The sequence below is a fragment of the Trichechus manatus genome, unplaced genomic scaffold, assembly GCF_000243295.1.
Source record: "Trichechus manatus latirostris isolate Lorelei unplaced genomic scaffold, TriManLat1.0 scaffold00001, whole genome shotgun sequence".
Lineage (NCBI taxonomy): Eukaryota > Metazoa > Chordata > Mammalia > Sirenia > Trichechidae > Trichechus > Trichechus manatus.
In genome coordinates this window covers 36,698,047-36,724,505 of record NW_004443937.1, presented here as the reverse complement: position 1 = coordinate 36,724,505, position 26,459 = coordinate 36,698,047, and the positions used below count along the sequence as shown (strand labels likewise).

The 26,459-nt window shown below is 37.7% G+C and overlaps 1 protein-coding gene and 1 pseudogene across 6 annotated transcripts in view; both read left to right on the top strand.

Annotated features, from left to right (window-relative positions):
* DENND6A (DENN domain containing 6A) overlaps positions 1 to 26,459 on the top strand; it is an 80,517-nt gene that overhangs the window by 30,424 nt on the left and 23,634 nt on the right. For 2 of the 6 annotated variants that reach the window (XM_023727533.1, XM_023727536.1), the window contains exons 2-10: positions 1,317 to 1,355; positions 7,791 to 7,903; positions 10,348 to 10,428; positions 11,437 to 11,542; positions 13,092 to 13,171; positions 14,186 to 14,269; positions 15,060 to 15,115; positions 18,875 to 18,997; positions 19,440 to 19,535. In XM_023727533.1, coding sequence (XP_023583301.1) covers positions 7,847 to 7,903; positions 10,348 to 10,428; positions 11,437 to 11,542; positions 13,092 to 13,171; positions 14,186 to 14,269; positions 15,060 to 15,115; positions 18,875 to 18,997; positions 19,440 to 19,535 — 683 coding nt within the window. In that variant the 5' untranslated portion in view covers positions 1,317 to 1,355; positions 7,791 to 7,846. Of the gene's footprint in view, positions 1 to 1,316; positions 1,356 to 1,456; positions 1,500 to 6,124; positions 6,297 to 7,790; positions 7,904 to 10,347; positions 10,429 to 11,436; positions 11,543 to 13,091; positions 13,172 to 14,185; positions 14,270 to 15,059; positions 15,116 to 18,874; positions 18,998 to 19,439; positions 19,536 to 26,459 lie in introns of all 6 variants that reach the window. The other 4 variants (XM_023727530.1, XM_023727521.1, XM_004368637.2 and 1 more) reach the window with 4 other exon arrangements.
* Positions 23,376 to 24,478, top strand: LOC111819716 (ferritin heavy chain pseudogene; annotated as a pseudogene).

The following is a 26,459-nucleotide window of genomic DNA, read 5'->3' as shown; positions in this document are numbered from 1 at the left end:
AACCTGCTTGTCTTGGAAAATGCGTAATGATTATGTAAAGGAATTGGAGAGAATTAGGATAGCCTTTATAGTGGGAGATGGCCTGCAGATAATTACTTCCTTTTTGTTTTTTTTTCCCATTTCAACTGTTTCTCCCACCTGCCTCTGATACCACTAATAAACTTAGGTTTCTGTGCATTTGCCTATTCTAGATATTTTGTATAAGTGGGATCATACAGTATTTGTCCTTTGTGTCTGAGTTTCACTCAGAATAATGCTTTCAAAGTTCATCTGTGTTGTAGCTATGTCAGAACTTCATTTCTCTTTATGGCTGAGTAATATGCCATTGTGTTTATCCTTCCATCTGTTGATGGACACTTGGGTTGTTGCCATCTTCCGGCTGTTGTGCTGCAGTGAAGATTGGTGCACCAGTATCTGTTTGTCTCCCTGCTTAGACTTTTGGGGTGTATACCTAGAAGTGGAATTGCTAGGTCATGTGGTAATTCTATGTTTAACTTTTTGAGGAAATGCCAAACTCTTTTTCACAGTGGCTGCACCATTTTACATTCCCACCAGCAGTGGATGATGATTCCAGTTTCTCCACATCCTCGTTGACAGTTATTTTCTGTTTTTCTGATAAGTAGCCATGCTGGTAGATATGAAGTGGTATCTCATTGTGGTTTTGATTTGTATTTTCTTAATGACAAAGGACTTTTGAGCATCTTTTTGCTTATTGACTATATATCTTCTTTGGAGAAATGCTATGCAAGCCCTTTTTCAGTTTTTGATTAAGTTGTTTGTCTTTTTATTGTTGAGTTACAGGAGTTCTTTTTATATTCTGGATATTAAACCCTTATCAGATAAATGGTTCCCAAATATTTTCTCCTGTTCTCTAGGTTGTCCGTTCACTTTCTTGATAAAGTCCTGTGATACACAAGTTTATTATTTTGTTGAAGTCCAATTTATCAGTTTTACCTTTTGTTCCTTGTGCTTTTTATGTCATATCTAAGAATCCGTTGTTGAAAATTAGGTCTTGAAGCCTTACCCCTATTTTGTTCTTAGAGTTTATGGTTTTAGTTTTTACATTTAGGTCATTGATCCATTTTAAGTTAATTTTCATATATGGTATGATGTAGGGATCCAACTTCATTCATTTTTTTTTTACCTAATGTAAGTCCTCAATTCTCCCAATTTATGCCTTGTTAATCGTTCTTAAAGTTTGTGAACTATTCCTTAAACCTATTTGATCATAGCCAGTGTATTTTAGAAGTACCTCTTAGTGTTTACAGTATATACCTAATATATTTGTCTAACAAAATTTAACTCTTTTCTTTCAGGTAATTTATCCTCAGCATTCCAAGCTTACTGATAAAGAGGTAAGTAAAAAATATTGCTTTGTATAGTCTACTCTTGTATTTCTGTTTGTTTTTATTGGTGTGTGTGTGTCAGCATATATAGCTTTTGTTTTCTTTTTCAGAAAACCAATATTTGCTATTTGTCTTTTCCAGATTCAAATTCAGGTAACTATTTTTCATGTGGAGTTTCTGTTTAATTTTATACTAAGAATACTGATTATACTCTTAATATGTGAAAATTAATTGAAATACACCGTATTAGCATGCAAACTCAAATTTCAGCCCAACGGGTCAGCAATTTCGACTGCTAGTTTTATGATACCTAGTTGTGTCATTGTTGCTATTATTTAATTCAGCTTTTAAAATAACTGGTAAAACATCAAGATGCAATATGCTGTTGACATAGAGAAGAGATTGAAACTCAATGACATTTGTATGTTTGAGGGATTCATAGTTAGTCATTTACTTTTAGTTCAGGGTTTAGGAGCTTGCCAAGAACTCTGTAAAAGTAGTCAGATTAAGAAAAGTAGGGTAATTCTGGTTATGAAGCATGACCATCAGTTACTTGCAGTGGTTTATGTGAGTTAATATATGTAAAGCTTACACTTGGCTTTACTTGACCTATAGAAAACACCATGTGAGTGTTTGCTGTTATTATTAAGCTTAGTTTTGCTGTTCTCTTCCAAACTCTCCATTTGTGTGGTCCTAGTTGTTGAAATCTTTCAGCTCACCTCTTGTGTTCCACTTTCAAAACAGCTTTGCAGGCATACAGTGACCAGAACATTCAACTTCTTGGACCACACTCAGTTAGAATCCTTTGAAGCAGAGACACCCTGTTCTCTTTTCTTTTGTGGTTACTTCTGATACCCTGTTAATTTAGTTCATTTCATCTGATTTGGGAAATTTGATATTTTATTTATTTTTTTATCATTTCCTCTTTTCCTTATAAATGCTTCCAGGTTTTTTTTCCCCATACATTTGAAGCTCACCTTTTGTGAAATATATAAAAGAAAAGTAATGTCTTGGTATATCAGATATTGCCTTTGAGAGATTCCAGTAGGGCTCTAGTTCTGACCTGGAATTATTAGACTCTTCCAGTATGTTTTGCCTAAAATGAAAATAATGATAGGGAGGTCTTGTAGAATCTATCCTTGTTTCAGTTAACATTTTCTTTACAAAATCCACACATGTAATTCTGAGTGTAGTGAATGTTGGATTGGGTTTCTTGGACTCAGGGTAAGCTGAATTGTATGGATTGCAGGATGAACTGACTTTGTATATTTGGCGTTCCAGTGCATTATACTGCACACTCTTCTCTTTATGAATATAGCTGATTATCATGACTTCCTCTCTTTTTGCCTCTTCACCTGGGCATCAAGGCTGAGAAGTTAATTATATGGTGTTTGGATAGGGTTTTTTATTTCTAATTTTATAGTCAGTCTTTCCGTACATTGTTTTTTTGTTGGAAGTTAAACGCAATTGTAAATCTATGTAAATCAGAACTTGTATAGGAGGAGTTTAGACATATGAATGACCACAGATGTTTTGTAATACATTTTTATAAGCTGCACATCAAATGAAATATGATTCATTTCATCTAAGGTATGGCTGGTTCTTACAAGCAAAATTGACACACCGTCTTGAAAGCAGGCACCTTGCCATTTTAACAAATGAACACTAATCTAGACAGTCAAGAGACTGTGTTTTGTATGTGTTTGAGATCACTGTTCCCAGTTGTGATTATTCAGTTTGTTTTTCTTACGTATATATTAAATGAAAGTTAGGATTATTGTGCCAATTTTGTAATGGATTTAATTTTTCCCAAAATAGCTTTTATTGCTATGGAAGGAAATGTAGGCACAGCAAAGCAGTCTTTAGGAAAGAATCATAAACAAGATTTCGTTTCCATGGTGCACACTTAAAAAAAGTAAAGCAACATTTTAGACTGTATGGTTAGCTATAAAGATAAAGAAAAATGCTCTTGAGATTTCCAGTGATGTGGCTTGCCAGTCTCTTCCCTTATCCTCCACCACACCAGTACACCTTAGGGTTCTTGTGACTTTAGAAAAAAATTTTGTTTAGTTTGTTTTAGGTTTTAATTTCTTCTTGAATGATAGCTTTTATCGTTAGGAATCTTAGTCTAGTGTGCCTTTCTTCTGATACGTATTTGTCAGATTTTTTTCTTCTTATTTTTTTACCATTAGCATCATCTAGATGTGGTATTCTTGAGGCTTATCTGTAGTGGGCCCTCAAGGATGTTTAAACATGTTTAAAGAGAAAACTCAATATGAATAGTGAGTTTGAAGCAATAATAAATCTGAGGAAAGGATTACCCTTGCTCTGAATGGACTTAATGCACAGACAGTATTGGTCTCAACATACTTCTCCTCCGTAAACAGCAGGGGCATCATTGAATACTTTATGCCTCTCAGGGGCTGAAGCATTACTTCTCACGCTATCTGTGTTACAGTGCCAGTTTGAGTTTTTTTTTAATTTTCAGTATGTTGTGGAGCGATACTCTGATAAAGTGCAATTTGAATGAATTATCAGAAAAATGAAATAGGAAAAAAACAAATAGAAGTCCAGATTTGTCATGGCAACATCAGATTGCTATTATGGTTTCTAAATGCTTACTCTCAGTTTGTGTGTTTACTTGGTCAGGGTCAGTAACAAGAGTTTGTAGACCAGCATCAGTCCATGGACTACACTTTGAGTAGCTCTGGTCTAAAGCACTGGTTCTTGGTTCTTCCAACCCAACTGCCCTAACCACAGGGAGAGTGATTACATGGAGCTGAGGGCCAAGAGGGAAACCCTAGTGGAGTAGTAGTTAAGAGCTATGGCTGCTAACCAAAAGATTGACAGTTCAAATCCACCAGGCATTCCTTGGAAACCATATGGGGCAGTTCTACTCTGTCCTGTAGGGTCGCTGTGAGTTGGAATCAACTCAGCAGCAACTGGTTTGGTGTTTTTTTTTGTTTGTTTGTTTTTGAGGGCCGAGAGATGAGGCTAGCCTATTTTATCTTAGTCTTATGCATTCTCATCTACTCTGTAGCTGTGTTTTTGCTAAGGTAGAAATCATCTTTTAAAGTTTGTCTGTTACCTTCAGAGGAGCCCTGGGTGGTGAGTGGTTAAAGCACTTGGCTACTAATCAGAAGGTTGGTGGTTCAGACCCACCAGCTGCTCCTTGGGAGAAAGATGTGGCAATCTGCTTCCGTAAAGATTTACAGCCTTGGATACCCTATGGGACAGTTCTACTCTGTCATGTAGGGTCGTTGTAAGTCCGAATCGACTCGACGGCAGTGTTTTTTTCAGTGAGTTACCTTCAGAAAAAGAATTTAAGTTTTTCCTTAAGTCTTTGAGTGATATTATTGGTACAGGAAGCAGCCCTCTGTTTACCTGTAGCTTTGCAGTCTCTGTTTGAGTTGCAGAGTTAAAGCAAGCTTGCAAAGTACTCTGTTGCCCTTGATAGTTTTAAAATGGGAGGAGATTGTTTCCTGGTGTACTACATGATATTCATATAGGAGGAGCCATGGCTGAAAGGATGGGCACCTTACTTGAATGAGCTGTTGGCACAAAGGCCAATGAGTTAAGAACCCTGTGATCTGAGGGACATTTTTCAGACAGAATTTTTTTTTTTTTAAAGATGTTTGATTTTTTATTGAGGTAATGAAGTTTTATAGAGATATAATTCACATACTGTACAATTCACCCATATAAAATGTGCAGTTTAATGAGTTTTAGTATATTCGCAAAGTTGTGCAAACATCACCACAGTCACCAAAAAGGTACCCTGTACCCTGTTTCCTCCTACTCTCCCAGCCCGAGGCAGCCACCAATCTACTTTTTGTCTCTTGGGGTTTACTCCTTTCTCATCAATGGTGAGGTCAAGACGGAGAACGAAGGACTAGCCAAATAAGGGTTGACTTTTAGGGTAACTGAACTCTGTGGGACAGAACTCTGAGACATAAAATGGGAACCACTTAAATCTTGTGGTTCACAAAGACACTGTGCCTGAAGCCTTTTTGACCAAGTGAGCTAGCTTCCTGATCAGCTCTTTACAGTTTGAGGGGTGCAGCAGGTCACTGGAAGTTCTCACATCATGCCCATGATTTGGGTATGGAGCCAAGTAGGTAGAGGTTTGAGGCTTTGGGATTTTCATCACCTCCCTTCCACAAAGCTCAGTATTCCTTGCATTTTCTAGATGCCCTATCCTTTTCTTAAAATGCATTGCGTTCTAGTACACATTTCCTGCTCTAGGGTCTGCTTCTCTGTGGACTTCTTCCTTCCTTCCTTTCTCTTTTTCTCTCTCTTTCAGATTTAAATGTCTTCTGAAGAGAAAAATCAAATCATCAGTATATATATTCATTGAGTTAAAATAATGGTATACCTATATCACAGAATATTTCCCATTATTTCAGGTTTCATTTGTTTGCCTTGTTATTTTTAAACTATCTGCTCTAACAAGTAAGAAAACTGGGTTGTCCCACCCTCCAGTTCCCTTTGTTCATCCCTCCCCTCCACCACCAAAGAAATATCAGTTTTATAACTGCATCTGGTTATGCATACTGGAGGATCCCTGGTTCATACTGAGTTGCTTTTTTAAAAATTTAAACATATTGTTGGGTTTCTGTTTTTTTTCTTGAGAACTTCTTATGCTAAAGAAATAGAAGTACTTCCGAATGTCATAATAAGTAATAATAAAAGGCTTGAGCTCGTTTCATATTTAATATAACCTTGTTGTTAGGTGCCATCAACTTGGTTCTGACTCACAGTGACCCTTTGTACAACAGAACGAAACACTGCCTGGTCCTGTGCCATCTCAAAATCGTCGCTATGTTTGAACCAGTTGTTGCAGCCACTGTGTCAGTCTATCTCCTTGACGGTCTTCCTCTTTTTTGCTGACGCTCTACTTACCCAGGCATGATGTCCTTCTCCAGTGACTGGTCCCTTCTGATGTCCAAAGTATGTAAGACGAAGTCTCGCCATCCTCATTTCTGAGGAGCATTCTGGCTGTACTTCTTCCAAGACAGATTTATGCATTCTTCTGGCAGTCCATGATATATTCAGTATTCTTTGCCAACACTGTAATTCAAAGGCACCAATTCTGCTTCGGTCTTCTTTATTCATTGTCCAGCTTTCACATGCATGTGAGGTGGATGAAAGTACCATGGCTTCAGTCTGGCAGACCTTAGTCCTCAGAGTGTCATCTTTGCTTTGTAACACTTTAAAGAGGTCTTTTGCAGCAAGTTTGCCCAGTGCAATATGTCATTTGATTTCTTGACTGCTGCTTCCATGAGCGTTGATTGCGGATCCAAGTAAAGTGAAATCCTTGATAATTTCAATCTTTTCTCCGTTATTAGTTCTAAATATAGTAACCAAGAACAACTGGAGTAACAAGCTACTCCATGTATTTTTTAATAGGCTACTTTTTAGAGTATGTATGGTTTTGTATAATTATTACCTGACATTTACTCTAGGTAAAGTTTACATGTTTTAAGAGGTTTGCTTAAAATGATTAAAGTCAAACAATTTTTTTTCTTTAATTAAAATGATTAAAGTAGAAGTCTGTTACTTAGGCTTTTTCTTTATTTTTTTTAATTGTGATTTGGTGAAAGTTTAATGAGCAAATTAGTTTCTCATTAAACAGTAAAACTTCTGTGACTTTGCCCTGGTCAAGTTGTGCTGACTTCCCCAGTATTGTATACTGTCTTACCTTTCACCCAAGTTAACACCTGTCTACTATTTCATTAGTGTTTTTCTCTCCTCACTCCTCCTCTCTCTTGTAACCATCACTTAGGCTTTTTCTGAGTCTTCTATTTTATGTCTCTTTATTTTAAATTCAAAATTCAATAGAAATTAAAAATACATATATAAAATACACACAAGGTCAAGAAATAGAACTTTGCCAGCACCTCACATGCTTTCTCAAGCCCCCTCACAACCACTGTTCCCATCCTCCAAAGGTTACCATGATCCTGATTCTTACGGTAATAAGTGTCTTGCTTTTCTTCATAGTTTTATCACTCAACCATGAATCCTTAAACACTATAGTTCAGTTTTGCCTGCTTTTTTTTTTTTAAAAAAAACTTTATATAAATAGAGTCTAATAATATTTGTTCTTTTGTGTTTGACATCTTTTGCTCATTATCATGTTTCAGTCAACTTTCGTGAGAACAGTTTGCAAAAAAAAATTACACGAGCAAAATGGAATAGAAAAAAGAGTAAAAGGACTTAGGAATTAAGATGCATGTTTTACTTCTGGCTTTGTCTCTAACTGGCCAAGATGATTTTGAGCAAGATACTTGAACTCTCAGGATTTCCTTTTTCTTCTCTAAAACATGACAGAATGGGTTTAAATCATCACTAGGATCCCTTTCAGCTCTAAAATTTGCTGAATGTGGATAAAAAATGTTAAACTAAACTATCCTTAATTTCTTTCATTTTTGTTTTCATTAGGTTGTCTTGGAGATACCCAGTTTTGTTTTAGATTTCGACAGTCTTCTGGGCGGAGGATGTCACTGCATTGTCTCCTGGATCAGTTTGACAGAGATTTACCGGTTTACTTAAAGGTTGGAAAGTAGTAATAGAAAAATGTCCATGTGCGAGGAAACTTTAGAACTCAGTTATTCAGTTACCTCCAGTAGCATTCAGAAATACTTGCTTTTGTTTTGTTACTGTAGTATGCGGCTGGATTTCATAAGTAAGTCTAATTCATAAAGATTCAACATGTGAACGAAAGAGACTTTACAAAGTTAATGAATAAATATTATGAAACATATTATAATCCCATTGAGAATTATAGAAATGGATTAGAATATTGAGGTAATTTCGTTTGTTAATAACTATTTAGATGTGGGCATGGGATGGTGCTATACCAGTAAATATCACCCAGAATTGAAGTAGTTACCACCTGTGGGATCTCTACAAACTTTATTATAGCATTGCAATTGTCTCTTTGATTTTTTTAAAACAAACTTTGTTTTACAGTTATTGTTTATTAAGACAGTTTTAATAATTAGATGATTCCAGAGTCTTTGTTTTTCTCTGTGAAATTCTATATTTTCATCTCTAATTGCACAAGGAACATTTCCATCTGGATGTTCTATCAGAGATCCAGTATAAACTTGACACCATTTGTCTGAAATCACCTTTGACAGTTTAGCTCCCTGTCTCCACTAATGGCAGGAACCCTCTCCTAGGTTGCCACCAGGTGGATTCTGACATGTGGCAACCGTCTAGGACAGAGTAGAACTGCCCCATAGGGTTTCCAGGGCTGTAAATGTTTATGGAAGCAGATTGCCACATCTGTCTCCAGCGGACCTGTTGGTGGATTCCAGCTGCCTACCTTTTGGTTAGCAGCCAAGCAGTTAACCACTGCACCACCAGGGCTCTTCTTTGCAGTGATGCTATCTGTGAAATATCTCGTTGTTGTCAATTCCAACTCATGAAATACAGCCATCCATATTCTTTCAATCAAAGATAACAATAGCTATTATTTATTAGAGGTTACTGAATTGCAGGCGCTGCGTTAACAAGCACATAGTATATATAAAAAACCAAACCAGTTGCAGTCGAGTCAGTTTTGCCCCATAGGGTTTCCAAGGAGGGGCAGCTGGTGGATTCAAACCACTGACCTTTGGTTAGCAGCCAAGCTCTTAACCACTGTGCCACCAGGACTCCACATATATCATCTTATTAATCTTCCCTACATTGTTCTTAGAGAGTTCCTTTTGCAGTTGAGGAAATTCAGGTTTACCAAGGATAAGAAATTTGCCAAAGACATCCAACTTCTTGTGTTTTCCAATGCAATATATCTTACACCAAAGTGTTGTTGCCCAAAGTGTACATACATATTATATATATATAAAATCTACAATGACCACCTATTATTTAATTAATAAAGAGCTAATGATATTATTACTTCCTTTCCTCACTTTTTAGGCCTTCCAGTATAAGACCCTTTACCTTTCCAGTTTCCAGCCTCATCTCCCTTCTATACATGTGCTATTTTAACCAGACGGAACTATGTGCTTTTTCCTAAAATAGCTCGTACTTTTCTGTCTCTGAGTGTTTTTGCCCAGACTCTTGGCCCTCTAAACCTGGAATGGCTCCATCTTTGTCTTTGCTTAAATCATATCCATCCTTTCACGTCCAACTCAAAAACGGCTGCCTCCGTGAAACCTTTACCGATCCCTTTAGACAGAGGTAGTCTCTTCCTTCTTGGTCTCCATGTAGCACTTTGTGCTTTCTTCATGGTACCTGCCCTCCTATTATGTACTAGTCCTTTTTGTGCTTTTCTTATCCCTCCTAGATCGTGACCTCCTTAAGGAACTGTGTCTTATGCATCTTTTTTTCTTCTATCTCAATGCCTTGTTCAAAGTAGATGGTCAATAAATATTTGTTTAAAGAATAACAGTCAGATATAAGTAACTTAGCCAAAGTTTATCCCCTTAGAATGTAGAAGCTTTTCTTAAGGTTTTTGGAATGCAATTACCTCTAAAACACTGTATTTCATTATTATTGGGATAAAATACAGTCGCTTGTATAAGATATAGATGGGCATTTAATGCCTTTTATTTTCTGTCTTGAAATTTTATATTAGGACACCTCGTTTTTTGAAAAGACTAACCCCTTAGCCTTTACAAACTCAAAATTGTAGGCAGATTTTTTTTTTTTTTTTTTTTAACTTAACATAGCTTTGGGGAAAATATAGAATTTGATTGTTTGTAGATTCTGTTAATTACTACAGATACGAATAAAGAACATAAGCTGAGTCAGTTTTGGGGGAACAATCTGACTTTTGTACTTTAGTTATGATGATTTCACCTTTGGACAAGTTAGCAGGTTTTTAGCTGGCATTTACAGTCATGATTAGTTTGCTGGTAGAGAAGCACAACTACTTTTTTGTGTATTCCCCATATCACAGTTGGGTTTATAAAGGAACTTTATGTTAAATGCTAAAGGATAGCAATATTTATATGTATTTTTTAATTATCTGTCACTTCTTTCATAGAAGGATCCTGCTTATTTTTATGGATATGTGTATTTCCGACAAGTTCGAGATAAAACTCTAAAAAGAGGCTACTTTCAGAAGGTAACTTTAAGATATACTAATTGAAAAAGTATTTTTTATATTGTGATTAGAAAAGCAGAAACTGGTAATTCTAAAGTCTTTGATATTTTATGTTTAAACATCCTAGAGTTTGTATCTTTGTTTTTTACAGTATAGACATCTGTCCCTAGAGTTTAAACTCCTATTGAATTTTGCCTTTCTGGTATCTCTGTGCTAGAATCCTGATAATAAGTTAAAGTTATTATAGGAACTCTGTCAAAAAATCAGAAAGATATGCCTAATTTTGATGTTTTAGAATAAGGGAAAGACTAAAAAGATTATAATATTATTACCACTAGTGAAAGCCTGCAGTATTCCTTTTTTAAAGAGCCAGTAAATAAGCTTTAGCAAGATTCTTAGCCGTTTTTGTTTTCACTATAAAGGTATAGTCTTTTTTTTTTTTCCCCTTAAAAATAAATAAATAAATTAGTTCCAATTTAATCTCAGCTAGAAGGAACACAGTCTTTGCCTTTTGTAACCAGAATTTGCCTCGACCACTAATTAATGCTACGTAATCTGTATCTGAAGTGATCAAACTGTAACATCACAATTTGTATTTAACAGTCGATCTCTAAAATATAAGTTATAGGTCTCATCTTGCAAAAGCATCACAATCTGCTCTTTTGTCGTTAGGAAGAGCTTGTCTGATTAATTTCTGATATTGCTTTGCAAATGACAACAGTAGCTAGGCTTTGGAAATTATTCATGACATTAGTCTGTTTAAAGGAAATTCTTTTTCCTAGAGAGCAGGAAAATCTGTCTTTGTGCTATAAAAGTGTAGTGATAAGTTAGGTTAAACTTTTTGCATTCTGCAGTTGCAATTTTATGTTTCCTTTTAACCATCCACTGTAAAATGCTTTTTATTTCAAAATCCACACTTAGGTACTGGTGAATGTGGCTTGTTAGTGATTGTTCACGCAAGAAATGAATGGTAGACTTGAAATCATGACCATTAGACAATTAAAAACATTGTTTCTTTTTCCCCTCCAGTCCTTGGTTTTGATCAGCAAGCTACCTTATACCCATTTTTTTCACACTGTGCTAAAACAGATAGCACCAGAGTATTTTGAAAAGAACGAATCTTATTTGGAAGCAGGTAAGTTAAACACTGTGTGAGTTATGTGACTCTTATAAAGGAGTTTTTAAAAACTTACTAGAAATGAATGGTCAAATGAAGCTGGCTTTCTAAAGACATCAGATAAGAGTTTAAGGGCTATATAGTGGGAGAGAAATGTAAAATTCTTCTGGCATCTTCACCTATAAACACTAAAGACTATCTTTCGTTATCATCTCTTATAACATCTCTTTGCTGTCAAGTCAGTTCTGACTCATAGTGACCCTATAGGACAGAGTAGAACTGCCCCATAGTTTCCAAGGCTGTAATCTTTACCAAAGCAGACTGCCACATCTTTCTTCTGCCGAGCAGTTGGTGGATTTGAACCACTGACCTCTCGGTTGGCAGCTGAGCGCTTAATCACTGTGCCACCAGTGCTCCTTTTTCTTATAGATGATGCCTATTTATTAGGTTAATGATATCCAGATATTTTAATACTTAGTGCTATTGAAGAGAAATCCTTACGTCACTTGATATAAGGAATATGTTGGCCAGGTGGTGTTCCTTTCAGGACTTAGAACCGGCTCTTCCTGGTTCAGTGATGGTTGAGGAAGCAACACCATAAGAGACCTGAATCTTTAGAATTTGGGTGAACCAGAACCATAACTGGAATGGGAAAAATTATTGGTCAAAGCCCTGTAGAAGTTAATCTCCCTCTTAGAAAAAACAAAGGCAGTGTACGCGTTGCATAGCAACCAAATCTCTAGCCGGTGGGATTTTTTGCAGAGCTGGGCACAGCGGTGCCCCGCTCAAAGATGGCAGCAAACCACACCCCTTTGAATGTGTGTCGGTCTCCTAAGTCCTGGCAGCAGTCCAGTATCATGCATCAGGCTCCTGAAAAGGCCCACTATACCTCTTCTGAGTCTACCACTCCAGGACTTCAACCAGTAATTTTTCCCATTCTAGTTACGGTTCCAGATCACCCAAATTAAAAAATTCAGGTGTGTTCCAGTTTCACTTCATCAACCTTGACTGAATCAGTTTGAAGTGGTTCAAAGCCCTGGTCCCTTTGTAGCTAATTTTATTTATTTATTTAATACATTATTATACTTTATTTACCTGCTCATATTTGATGTCTTTTTCCAAGCACTATAGTTAACATGTACATTTTCATTTTACTTCATGTAAATATTCTTGATTTCTTTATTTACAAATACAACATTAAATAGAAATAAACTGTATAGGGAACAGAAATAGTAACTCTATTTAATATTAAATTTCAACTCCATCCTTTGCCCCCATCTTTGTAGCTAATTTTAGTTGTAATAAATAAATGGGAAAATGCCCTTTAAACCTATTTAATTTGTTTTCTTATGATTTGTTAACCAGTTTATACCCTAGAATATATATGTATGTTTCTAAGTCAAAGATAGTTTTATCACTTTTCTTTTTCTTTTACCTTTTACCTTCCATCCTTCCCAGTATATTTTTGCTTAAATTATAGAAAGTAGAATTTTAATTTCTGATACCCCATTTTTTATATTTTAATATTTCCGCTTACACTAAGGAAATACTTGATTGTATTTTTCAGCCTGTAATGATGTTGATCGATGGCCTGCCCCAGTGCCAGGAAAAACTTTACACCTGCCTATCATGGGAGTGGTAATGAAGGTAACAGCTTACACCTCATTTGTTTCCTTTAAGAACTCTGTAGGAAGCTCACACATAGGCTTTCCTTTCACCTTCTGATAACTCAATCCTATTTTGCTTTCACTTGTTTGTCACTGATGTGAGGAGTTACCGCAATTCATCCTGCTGCAGGTGACCACTAGTTAGACAAGTGCAGGGACCACCAGTCCCATTGCCTCCTGTGGAGTTTGCCCCAGGGTGTTATTTGTATGTCATACACGTGAATGTAAATTCTACCCTGCAGATACGTGCAACTCCCTCACACTCCCAATGCCTCTAAAGATGTGTGGTCTTCAGAAACAGATCCCTTATAAAAAATTAGAGAAATTAGGAAAGCCATTGGTCCTGTCCTGAGTGATCATCTTAGCATGTAATGTCTGACCAAGCGTATTCATTCCAGGGTATTGTTCTCTATTAAGCTTTTTAAAAATGAATTAGTATTTTGCTTTCAGGCTTTGTATAAATACATACTGCAGTGCTTTTGCAGTTCATTATCCAGTTGGACTTGTTTTTGGCAGTACTGTCTTTTTAGATGGGCTTATTCCTGTGGGCTCTCCATTCTGCTTTTCCCTAAGAAATCATCAGAAGTAGTACTCATAGCCCTGTGTTGAGATTTCTCATTGTTTCCTGTGAGATTTATCCCAAAGTTTGGCAAGTTTGAAGAGGGTGTGTTTGGGTGTGTGTATATTAATGAAGCAAAAATTTGGAACAATAAACAGGAAACAGTACAAAGTCGATGTCCTTTTTCTATTTTTTAGTGCATTTGCTTTTCATTGGTTAATGATTTCTTTGTGTTTGGAAACGTGGAGACCTTGATTCACTTACTTTCTGTGACTAAAAATAAGTATGACCTTAGTTTTTTTAATCTGACATGAATATTTTATGGCTTTTTAGGCAAAGCTGAGTGACCTTTTTAGCAGGTTGATCCCTCACTGTAGTGGGACTAGCAAATATAGAAATGAGTCCTTTCGGTACATTCTTTTATAGCTAAAGCAGTTTCTTCTGTTTCTCTTTAAGGTACGGATTCCCACATGTCATGACAAGCCTGGAACAACTCAAATAGGGCAGTTAACTCAGCAGGTAGTAGAATAATCCAGCACATATAGTTTGTTTAATGAAATTGTTAAACTAACAAATACAAAATTTCTTGAGTTTATGTATATTTGAATATTACTGAAATATCCAATTAAGTAGTTTTTTGATGAATTGATAGTAAACTACTTAATGTTTCTTAGGCTTTTTTCTGGCTCTGTTTTTTGGAGAATTCATACTTTATACAGTAATCATGAGGACAAAGGAAAAGTAAATTTTTTTTTTCAACAAGATTCAGTTTTAACAAAACCATCCATCCATCTTATGGAGAGGGGCCAGCAGGCTTTTTTTAGGAAATGCAGTCAGATGTATTTTGTGGTTATAATTGCCTTTCTTTTTTTTCCCTATGGCTACATCTGCTCACAAGTGAGGTTATTTATCATTTGAGATGTTTTTACTGGTATATTAGCACTCCCTTTGTTTTTTGAGTTGAATAAAAGTGGAAAGCAATAGGAAAACCAATTTGCCCGTTATATATGTCAGCTAGTATTACGATGGTATTTTATACGGCTAGGAATTAATCTAATATTTGACTGTTGGATTATTGCTTTATCTGACTATTGGATTATTGCTTTATCCTTGAGAATTCTTGACAGTTCACATAGGGAAGATTGTAAGACTTAATCTCTCTCCGGCTGCTTCTGGAAGAAAAGAATCTTAAAACAGGGGACGGGGCAACATGGCTTATTGATCATGAGATAGATACCATGTTTTTAAAATCAGTGTCTGCAGATTTTGGTGATATCTTCTTTACTGTTTTTTCTTTTCTATCTCTTAGGCAGATACACATATATCTGTTATTTTGCCTACTGTCCACGAGGTAGATCTTTTCAGGTAAATATTAAAATTTTTTTGTTAACAGTGCTTTTTCTTTCTTTTGCATTGTGATATTAGTGTTGATTTCTTTAGAAAATGAATGTTCTTATATAAGATGTGGAAAAAACTGGAAGAAAACAGCCATTGTGTTTCAAATGCTATAAAGCAGTGGTTCAATCCTGGCTACATGTTACGAGCTTTCACAGGTAAATTTGGATATGGACTGGGCATTACATGATGTACACAAATTACTTTTTGTTTGGTTTGGGGTGAGAATGGTATTGCAATACTGTATGGTAATACGCTTTTTTAAAGGGGTGCATTTTAAAGTATGTAGGGTAAAATGTCATGAGGCTTACATTTTATTTTAATTGTGCCTTAAGTGAAAGTTTATAGCACCAATTAGTTTTCATTAAAAAATATATACACAAATTGTTTTGTGACATTGGTTGCAATCCTCTAAATGTGTCAGCACTCTCCCCCTTTCCTTTCCACCCTGGGTTCCCATGTCCATTTGTCCAGTTTTCCTGTCCCTTCCTGCCTTCTTGTCTTGCCTTTAGGCAGGCGTTGCCCATTTGATCTTGTATGCTTGATTGAACTCAGAAGCATGTTCCTCATGTGTGTTATCATTTGTTTTACAGGCCTGTCTAATCTTTGGCTAAAAGGTGAACTTTGGGAGTGGCTTTAGTTCTGAGTTAGCAGGGCATCTAGTGGCTATAGTCTCAGAGTTTCCTCCAGTGTCTGTCAGACCCTAAGTCTGGTCTTTTTTTGTGAATTTGAATTTTATTTTATCTTTTTCTCTTGCTCTGTTCGGGACCCTGTATTGTGATCCCTGTCAGGGTGGTTGATGGTGATAGCTGGGTACCATCTAGTTCTTCTGGACTCAGGCTGGTGGAGGCTGTGGTTCATGTGGTCCATTAGTCCTCTGGACTAATATTTTCCTTGTGTCTTTGGTTGTCTTCATTCTCCTTTGCTCTAGACAGGATGGGACCAATAGATGCATCTTAGATGGACACTCTTTTAAGCTTTTAAGACCCTGGAGAGACTACTCACCAAAGTAGGGTGTAGAACATTTTCTTTATGAGGTATGTTATGCCAGTTGACATAGATGTTCCCCGAAACCATGGTCCCCAGCCTTCAGCCCCAGTAACTCAGTCCCTCAAGGTGTTTGAATGTGTCTAGGAAGCTTCTGTGACTTCGCCTTGGTCAAGTTACACTGACTTCCCCTGTATTGTGTATTGTCTTTCCCTTTACCAGAGTTAACACTTGTCTACTATCTGGTTAGTGAGTTTCCCTCTCCACCTTTCCCCTCCCTTGTAACCATCAAAGATTGTTTTTTTCTGCGTGTAAACCCTTTCTTGTGTTTTTATAATGGTGGTCTCATACAGTGTTTGTCCTTTTATGACTGACTTATTTCACTCAGCATGCAGACTCATCGTTCTTTATTATTGCATAGTATTGCATCGTGTACGTGTGCCGTAATTTGTTTATCCATTCACCTGTTGATGGGCACTTAGGTTGTTTCCATCTTTTTGCTATTGTGTATAATGCTGCAGTGAACTTAGGTGTGCATATGTCTATTTGTGTGACTGATGTATTTTTCTAGGATATATTAGTAGGAGTGGGATTGTTGGATCACGTAGTATTTCTGTTTCTAGCTTTTTAAGGAGTTGCCATATCGTTTTCCATAGTAGTTGTACCATTTTATATCCCACCAGCAGTGCATAAGAGTTCCAATCTCCTGGCAACCTGTCCAGCATTTGTTATTTTCTGGTTTTTTTATTAGTGCCGTAATGATGGGGTGAGATGATATCTCATTGTACTTTTGATTTGCATTTCCTTAATGACTAATGATCATGAGCATTTTCTCACGTGTCTATTAGCTGCCTGAATGTCTTCTTTGGTGAGGTATCTGTTCATATCCTTTGCCCATTTTTAATTGTATTATTTGTCTTTTTGTTGTTGAGGTGTTGAAGTATCTTATAGATTTTAGAGATTAGACCCTTGTCAGATATGTCGTAGCCACAAATTTTCTCCCAGTTTGTAAGTTCTCTTTTTATTTTTTTGGTGAAGTCTTTTGATGAGTGTTTAAGTGTTTAATTTTTAGGAGCTCCCAGTTATTTAGTTTATCTTCTGGTGTTTGTGCATTGTTAGTTATGGTTTGTATTCTGTTTATACTGTGTATTAGGGCCCCTAGCATTGTGCCTATTTTTTCTTCCATGATCCTTATCATTTTAGGTTTTTATATTTAGGTCTTTGATACATTTTGAGTTACTTTTTGTGTATGGTGTGAGGTATGGGTCCTGTTTCATTTTTTTACAGATGGACGTCCAGTTTCTGCCAGCACTATTTGTTAAAAAGACTGTCTTTTCCCCCATTTAGTGGACTTTGGTCCTTGTCAAAGATCAACTGACGATAGGTAGGTGGATTTATGTCCGGGTTCTCGATTCTGTTCCATTGGTCTGTGTATCTGTCATTGTACCAGTGCAGGCTGTTTTGACTAGTGTGGCTGTATAGTAGGTTCTGAGATCAGGTAGTGTGAGTCCTCCTACTTTGTTCTTTTTCTTCAGTAATGCTTTGCTTATCTGGGGCTTCTTTCCTTTCCTTTCCCCTGCCTTGTTTCTGGTGGTCCTATCCGTTGACAACCTCCTTATCCCACTCTGGCTCTGACATTGCACACCAGGCAGCCCCTCCGTGGGGACATCTTCGTCACGCTACCTGGGCTCTGTCACCTCAAGCTAGACCAGTCCACACATGCACACCCTCCTCACCTCGTTTGGGCTCCAACAGCATGCTACCCCTCCATGTGGACACCCAGCTTAACTTGCGCAAGCTCTGATGTTTTGCTCTCAGCCAACGTGGTTCTGCTTCCCTTCTGTTTTAGAATTGAATTGTCTAGGAGAGAAGGGAGAGAGAAAGAGCTCCTTTGTATTTATCCTTGAACTTCTTTTTGCACTTCCTTCACATTTATCTTCTTGCTTTTGAATAGTTAAAATCAACTCTCCCTAATTTCCATTGCACAGATTTGTTGCCTATTTTTGTACTTGTGTGTGTGTGTGTTTGGCTGGGTGGATTGGTTATGATATTTGTAAATAGATAGGTATTTCTTTTTCTCTACCTTTATAATCTACTAGAAAAACTTGTGACTGTACCAGGGGGAGTTTCTAAATAAGTCAAAGCTGCCAATGCCTGAGTCTTTGTAATATACTAGCATGTTGGTCCTCACATGCCTTTACCTCATTCCAGGGCAGCTGTAAAAATTTACAGCATTTCAGAAGGGAGATCTGCCCAGGAAATAATTTTGTTGTTGGTGTTGGTACTTCTCCTTGTGATTTGTTTTCATCATTCTTTTGCTGAAATAGGATAATACATCGAAAGCTTCAGCTTTTAAAATAAGTACATCCAATAAACATCCTTTGGAAAATTAATTTTTCTTGTTTCCTTCGAAATAGAATAGTAACTCAAATGTAACAAAGCAATATGGATAAACTAGATCTACCATTGGTACAATAATTTTTATATACTTGTGTATCAGCTGTCATGTGTCAGTATATTGCATTAACTTTTGTAAAAATCGGGATAGAGTCAAACTGATACATTTTTAGGTGGATAAAAGGGACTTATGTCTATTTCTATCACCATATTGTAAATGAATCTGTACATCAGATCAAGACATAAACATTAGGAAGAGTATGTATAAATGTGAAGCTTTTAGAGTGATTATATACGAACTTAAAAAACACTATTGAAGAAATCACAAAATGTTTCTACTTTCAGGTGTTTCTGCCCAGTTTTCCTTCATAGTCAGATGCTTTGGGAGCTGGTGCTATTGGGAGAGCCCCTTGTGGTCATGGCACCGTCACCATCAGAGTCGTCAGAGACTGTATTGGCACTTGTGAGGTGAGTATATTTGATTCCTGGTGGTGATATGTGCGGCACTTCGTGCTCATAATAGCACTGTATTATGGATGAGAAAGGTGATTCAGTCTCTGTGAGGGCTGGAACCATGTTTTTGTTACTCTGAACACTGAGCATATTCATTCACTTACACATTGGCACTTGATAAATATTATTTGCGTGAATTGCCGATGGTTTGTCGGAAGAATATAGGTGGTGAATGGTAGAGCCAGAATTCCATCCTGTCTTCTGTCCCAAACCTGGTGTTCTTTCAGTGTGCCATTCCACATTATGTATTGCCATTTGTCTTTCTAGTTTCCCAAAGTGAGTTTACCACTTACTGAAATAAATTATCCTGTGTATACACACTGTTTGTATAGATGTGTTATAATTATTAAGTAGGGACTTTGTGTCCATTGTTTTACATGTTCTTCCTGCTCCACAGCTGTATTTCTCCACTAAAGTACTGCAGTGATTTCCGACCCTATTTCACAATCCATGATAGTGAATTCAAAGAATATACTACTCGTACTCAAGCCCCGTGAGTAAACACTAACATTTATTGATCAAGTATTGCCTTTATGACCAAAATGATGTAGAATTATTTTTGGAAATAATTTTAAAGTTGAATTTAAATTTTGAACTTGTAGGTAGATTAATTTTATAAAGGAAGATTTGGAGAGCTGCTGCTAATAATTTCGAATTTCAAGAGTCGGTATCTTATTTTCTCTGAGTGATTTTACTTATTAATTGACATTGTCTTGTCGTTAATAGCCACCCAACTGTACTTTTGATGCTATCTTCTTCCCTTATCTCCAAACCCCTTACTGCATCAGTTATCTCTTCTCACTTCTGTAACTTCCTTTTCTTTCTTCCTCTTCATTGACTTAGCATATAAATACGAAAAATCTTCCCAATCTGTAATCTTACCTTTATAGTCTAATCTAATAATTTTACCTTTTCTTTTCAGCTCTTGCCCTATTGCTCTTCTTGTCATAACTAAATTTCTAGAACAGCAACAGCAACAAAATCTCCAGTTACTGTCTCCACTTCTTGGTATCCTGGTTGCTTCTCAGTCCACTGCAGGTTGACTTCCCCATCTCCACTGAAGTTATTCTTGCCAAAGTCATCAAGACACTTCCCACTGCCTAATCCAGTGGGCAAATTTTTGTCCTGTTTTTCCTGCCTGCCCTGTCTTGTAACATTTAAGCTGTTGACCTTGAATATATTTTAATCCTTGACACCACTCTCTCCCGACTGGCTGTGTGTCTCAGTCTCCTTTGCACACTTCTCTTTCTCTGCCAACCCTTTAAATGCCTTGGTGCTCTTTATTATTATATTTTTTTTTTATTGTGCATTAGATGAACGTTTACAGAGCAAATTAGATTCCCATTCAATAGTCTGTCCATAACGTGCTTCATGGCCTTGATTTCATTTCCCACAATGTGTCAGCTCTCTCCCCATTTCTGCCCTGAGTGCCCTGTTAACCTTTCATCCTGATTTTCTGCCCCTCTCTGCCCTCTCATCTTTGCTTTTGGGCGTGTGTTTTCCTTTTGAATTCATATAATTGATTGTTCTAAGGAACACGTTCCTTTGGGTGTTACTGTTTATTTTATGGGCCTGTCTATTCTTTGGCTAAAAGGTGGTCTCCAGGAACAGCTTCAATTCCAGGTCAGGAGAATGTCTTCGGGCCATAGTCTTGGAGGTTCTTACAGTCTCTGTCAGACCAGTAACTCTGATCTTTTTTGTGAATTTAATTTTTTGCTTTACATTTTTCTCCCACTCTGTCCGGGACCCTCTGTTGTAATCCCAGTCCGAGCAGTTGATAGTGGTAGCTGGGCACCATCTAGTTCATCTGTCTCAGGGTCATGTAGGCTGTGGTTCATGTGGTCCGTTAGTCCTTTGGACTAATTGCTCCCTTAGGTCTTTGGTTTTCTTCACTCTCCTTTGCTCAGGAAGGGAAGAGACCATTACTTGCACCTCAGATGGCGCTTGCAAGCTTTTAAGACCCCAGACGCTACTTACCAAAGTAGGATGCAGAGCATTGTCTTTATGAACTGTGTTGTGTCAGTTGACATAGATATACTTGAAGCCTATGGTCCTTTGCCTTTGAGCCTAGGAATTTCATCGCATGAGATGTTTGGTTATGTCTAAGAAGTTTCCCTAACTGTTCCCCTTGTGTGCTCTATTGTATTAATAAATGAGGAGCACCTACAGTCACGTATGTAGAAATATCTGCCTCCAAACCTGTATCTGCCGACGGGTGTGCTCCCTTACACCCTCCCACACCTCTTGGCATATCCATCTACCTGTGTATTCAGTCAAATTATTGTTTGTTTGTACTGTTATTGCAGGATTGTCTATGCTATAGTAGTTACCGTAGTTGCCCTTTATGTTTGCGTTCCTCATTGTCCTCTTGCCTTGGTCATGTTGTGCTTACTTCTCCCATATTGTGTATTGCCTTTCCTTTTACCAACATTAACACGTCTTCTATTTGGTAATTTTCCCTCCCTCTTCTTCTCATCCCTGGTAACTATAAAAGAATGTGTTTTTTTTTCTTCCTGTATGTAAACCTTTTGTTGTTACTTTATAATAGCAGACTCACACAATATTTGTTCTTTTGTGATTGACTTATTTTCACTCAACATGATGTCCTCCAAATTCATACATGTTGTGAGACGTTTTGTGGATTCATCATTATTCTTTATCATTGCATAGTATTCCGGTGTGTATATGTACCAACCATTTGTTAGTCCATTCATCTGTTGATGAGTACCTAGGTTGTTTTCCACCTTGGTTATTGTGAACAATGCTGCGATGATCATGGGTGCGTATATGTCTATTCATGTCATGGCTTTTATTTCTTTAGGGTATATACCTAGGAGTGGGATTGCTGGATCATATGGTATTTCTATTTCTAAATTCTTGAGAAAAATACGGTACCATTTTCCATAGTGGTTGTACCATTTTGCATTCCCACCAGCAATGTGTAAGAGTTCCCGTCTTCCCACAACCTCGCCAACATTTGTTATTTTCTGTTTTTTTGATTTGTGCCATTATTGTCAGGTTGAGATGGTATCTCATTGTAGATTTGATTTCTTTCTAATTGCCAATGATCACAAGCATTTTTAGGTCCCATTTGTCTGGTTCATCTTCTGTTGTATGTGCATTTTTAGTTAAGTTTGGTATCCTATTTATGCCATATGTTAGGACCCTAGCATTGTCCCTATTTTTTGCGATCTTTATAGTTTTAGGTTTGATATTTAGGTCTTTGATCCATTTTAAGTTAGTTTTTGTGTATGGTGTGAGGTATGGGTCCTGTTTGATTTTTCTACAGGTAGATACCCAGTTCTACCAGCCTCATTCGTTGAATAGACTGTGTCTTCTCATTTAATGGTCTTTGGCCCTGTGTCAAAGATCAGCTGTCCATAAATGGATGGATTTATGTCTGGGATCTCAAGTCTGTTCCATTGGTCTACGTGTCTGTTGTTGTACCAGTACCAGGCTGTTTTGACTATCATGGCTCTATGGTAGGTTCCGAGATGAGATAGTGTGAGGACTCCTCTTTGTTCTGCTTTAATATTGCTTTACTTATTTGGGGCCTCTTTTCCTTCCATATAAAGTTAGTGATTAGTTTTTCCATCTTGTTGAAGAATGAAGTTGGAATTTGTGTCGATTGTTTATATCTGTATGTCTTTGGGTAGTATTGACATTTTCACAATGTTAAGTCTTCCTGTCCAAGAGCATGGTATGTTTTTCCATTCATGTACATCTCTGTTGATTTCTTGGCAGTAGTGTTTTGTGGTTTTCTTTGTATGAGTCTTTTACATCCCTGCTTAGATTTATTCCTAAGTATTTTGTCTTTTTAGGGGCTATTATAAATGGTACCGTCCCTAAAAAGATAAAATACTTAGGGGCTGTTATAAGTGGTATCCCCACAAGTCTGTCAGTTTGTTGTGCTGTGGTGGCTTGTGTGTTGCAGTGATGCTGGAAGCTATGTCACTGGTATTTGAAATACCAGCAGGGTCACCCATGGTGTACAGGTTTCAGCAGAGCTTCCAGACTAAGATAGACTAGGAAGAAGGACCTAGTGGTCTGCTTCTGAAAAAATTGGCCACTGACAGCACAACTTGTCCAAGGTGAGGTCATGGAAGCTGCATAGATATATCCAAACTCCTTGAGGGACTGAATTACTGGGCTGAGGGCTGTGGGGACTGTGGTCTCAGGGAACATCTAGCTCAATTGTCATAACATAGTTTATAAAGAAAATGTTCTGTCCAGATGTTCTTTGTAGAGTTGCCGTGGTCTCCTGCTTCAGCAGTGCTTGAATGGAACTCGCCAGCCTTCCCCCAAATGGCCGCTCCCAGCCAGCCTTCCGCCACCTCCTCACAGCAGCGCCCTTGGACACCCCAAGGCCCCCACCGCTGCTCCAGCACCACGCAGCTGCCACCGCCGCCTCTTCTCAACCATCGCCATGATGACCGTGTCCCCTTTGCAGGTGCATCAGGACTACAATCACGACTCGGAGGCCACCATCAACTGCCAGATCAACCTGGAGCTCTACGCCTCCTACGTCTACCTGTCCGTGTCTTACTACTTCCACCATGATGATGTGGCTCTGAAGAATTTTGCCAAAAATTTTCTTCACCAATCTCGAGAGGGAACATGCTGAGAAACTGATGAAGCTACAGAACCAACGATGTGGCCAAATCTTCCTTCAGGATATCAAGAAACCAGACCGTGATGATTGGGAGAGTGGGCTGAATGCGGTGGAGTGTGCGTTACACTTGGAAAAAGTGTGAATCAGTTGGTCCTGGAACTGCACAAACTGGCCACTGACAAGAATGACCCCCATTTGTGTGACTTCATTGAGACTCATTACCTAAATGAGCAGGTGGAATCCCTCGAAGAATTGGATAACTATGTAACCAGCTTGCACAAGATGGGAGCCCTGGAATCTAGCTTGGCAGTGTATCTCTTTGACAAGCATACCCTTGGAGACAGTGATGGAGAGAGCTAATAAAGCTTTAGCCTGGCTGCCTCATAGCAACAGGGTTGACTTCCGTGGTCACCAAGATGGTGCATGCATGTTGAGTTTACATTACCTTTTCTATAAATTGTACCAAAACATCCACTTAAGTTCTTTCATTTGTACCATTCCTTCAAAATAAAGTTAATTTGGTACCTCCCCCCCCCAAAAAAAGAAAATGTTCTGCATTCTACTTCAATGAGTAGCATCTGACGTCTTAAAAAGTTGTGAGGGGCCATTAAGATACTCCACTGGTCTCACCTAGTCTGGAGGAAGGGAGAATGAAGAAAACTAAAGACACAAGGGAGAGATTAGTCCAGATGACTGATGAACCACAAGTACTATAGCCTCCACAAGACTGAGTTCAGGACAACTAGATGGTGCCCTGCTACTACCACCGACTGCTTTGACAGGGATCACAATAGAGGGTCCTGGATAGAGCTGGAGAAAAATGTAGAACAAAATTCTAACTCACCAAAAAAGAAAAAGACCAGACTTACTGTTCTGACAGAGACTGGAGAAATCCAAGAGTATGGCCCCTGGACACTCTTTTAGCTCAGTAATGAAGTCACTCCTGAGGTTCACCCTTCAGCCAAAGATTAGACAGGCCCATAAAACAAAACGAGACTGAAGGGGCACACCAGCCCAGGGGCAAGGACTAGAAGGCAGGAAGGGACAGGAAAGCTGGTAATAGAGAGCCCAAGGTCAAGAAGGGGAGAGTGTGTTGACATGTTGTAGGGTTGGTAACCAATGTCACAAAACAATATGTGTACTAATTGTTTAATAAGAAGCTACTTCGTTCTGTAAACTTTCATCTAAAGTACACTAAAAAAAAAAAAAAAAAAGTAGAAAATTAGCCAGTGACAATCTTATGAATAGCAGCAGAACATTGTCTGATATAGCACCAGAAGATGAGCCCCTCAGATTGGATGGCACTCAAAATACCACTGGGGAAGAGCTGCCTTCTCAAAGTAGATTTGACCCTAATGACATGGATGGAGTAAAGCTTTTGGGACCTTCATTTGCTGAGGTGGCACACCTCAAAATGAGAAGAAACAGCTGCAAACATCCATTAATAATTGGAACATGGAATGTATGAAATACGAATCTAGGAGAATTAGAAGTCATCAGAAATGAAATGGACTGCATAAAGATTGATATCGTAGGCATTACTGAGTTGAAATGAACTGGTATAGGCCATTTTGAATAGGACAATCATATGGTCTACTATGCTGGGAATGACAAATTGAAGAGGAATGGTGCTGCATTCATCGTCAGAAAGAACATTTCAAGATCTTTCCTGAAGTACAGTGCTGTCAGTGATAGGATAATATCCATATGCCTATAAGGAAGATATGTTAATACGACTTTTATTCAAACAAACGCATCAGCCACTAATGCCAAAGATGAGGAAATTGAAGATTTTTACCAACTTCTGCAGTCTGAAATTGATCAAACATGCAGTCAAGATGCATTGATAATCACTGGTGATTGGAATGCAAAAGTTGGAAACAAGGATTGGTAGTTGGAATATATGGTTTTGGTGATAGAAATGACACTGGAGAGCACATGATAGAATTCTGCAAGACCAACGACTTCTTCATTGCAAATACCTTTTTTCAGTAGCATAAATGACAGCTATACATTTGGACCTTGCCAGATGGAATACACAGGAATCAAATCGACTACATCTATTGAAAGAGACAATGGAGAGGCTCAATATCATCAGTCAGACCAAGGCCAGGGGCCAACAGCGAAACAGACCATCAATTGCTCACATGCAAGTTCAAGTTGAAGCTCAAGAAAATTACAGCAAATCCACCAGAGCCAAAATACAACCTTGAGTATATCCCACCTGAATTTGGAGACCATCTCAAGAATAGATTTGATGCACTGACCACTAATGACTGAAGACCAGATGAGTTGTGGGATGACATCAAGGACATCACACATGAAGAAAGAAAAAGGTCATTAAAAATACAAGAAAGAAAGAAAAGACCAAAATGATGTCAGAAGAGACTCTGAAACTTGTTCTTGAAGGTAGAGTAGTTAAAGTGAAGAAATGATGAAGTAAAAGAATTGAACAGATGATTTCAAAAGGTGGCTCGAGAAGACAAAGTAAAGTATTATAATGAAATGTGCCAGGACTGGAGTTAGAAAACCAAAAGGGCTGGGCATTTCTCAAGCTGAAAGAACTGAAGAAAAGCTTCAAGCCTTGAGTTGCGATATTGAAGGATTCTACAAGGAAAATATTGAATGACCCAGGAAACATCAAAAGAAGATGGAAGGAATACACAGAGTCACTATACCGAAAAGAACTGGTTGACGTTCAGCCATTTTAAGAGGTAGTATATGATCAAGAACCAACAGTACTGAAGGAAGAAGTCCAAGCTACTTTGAAGGGAATAGCAAAAAGGAAAAAAAAAAAAAAAAAAA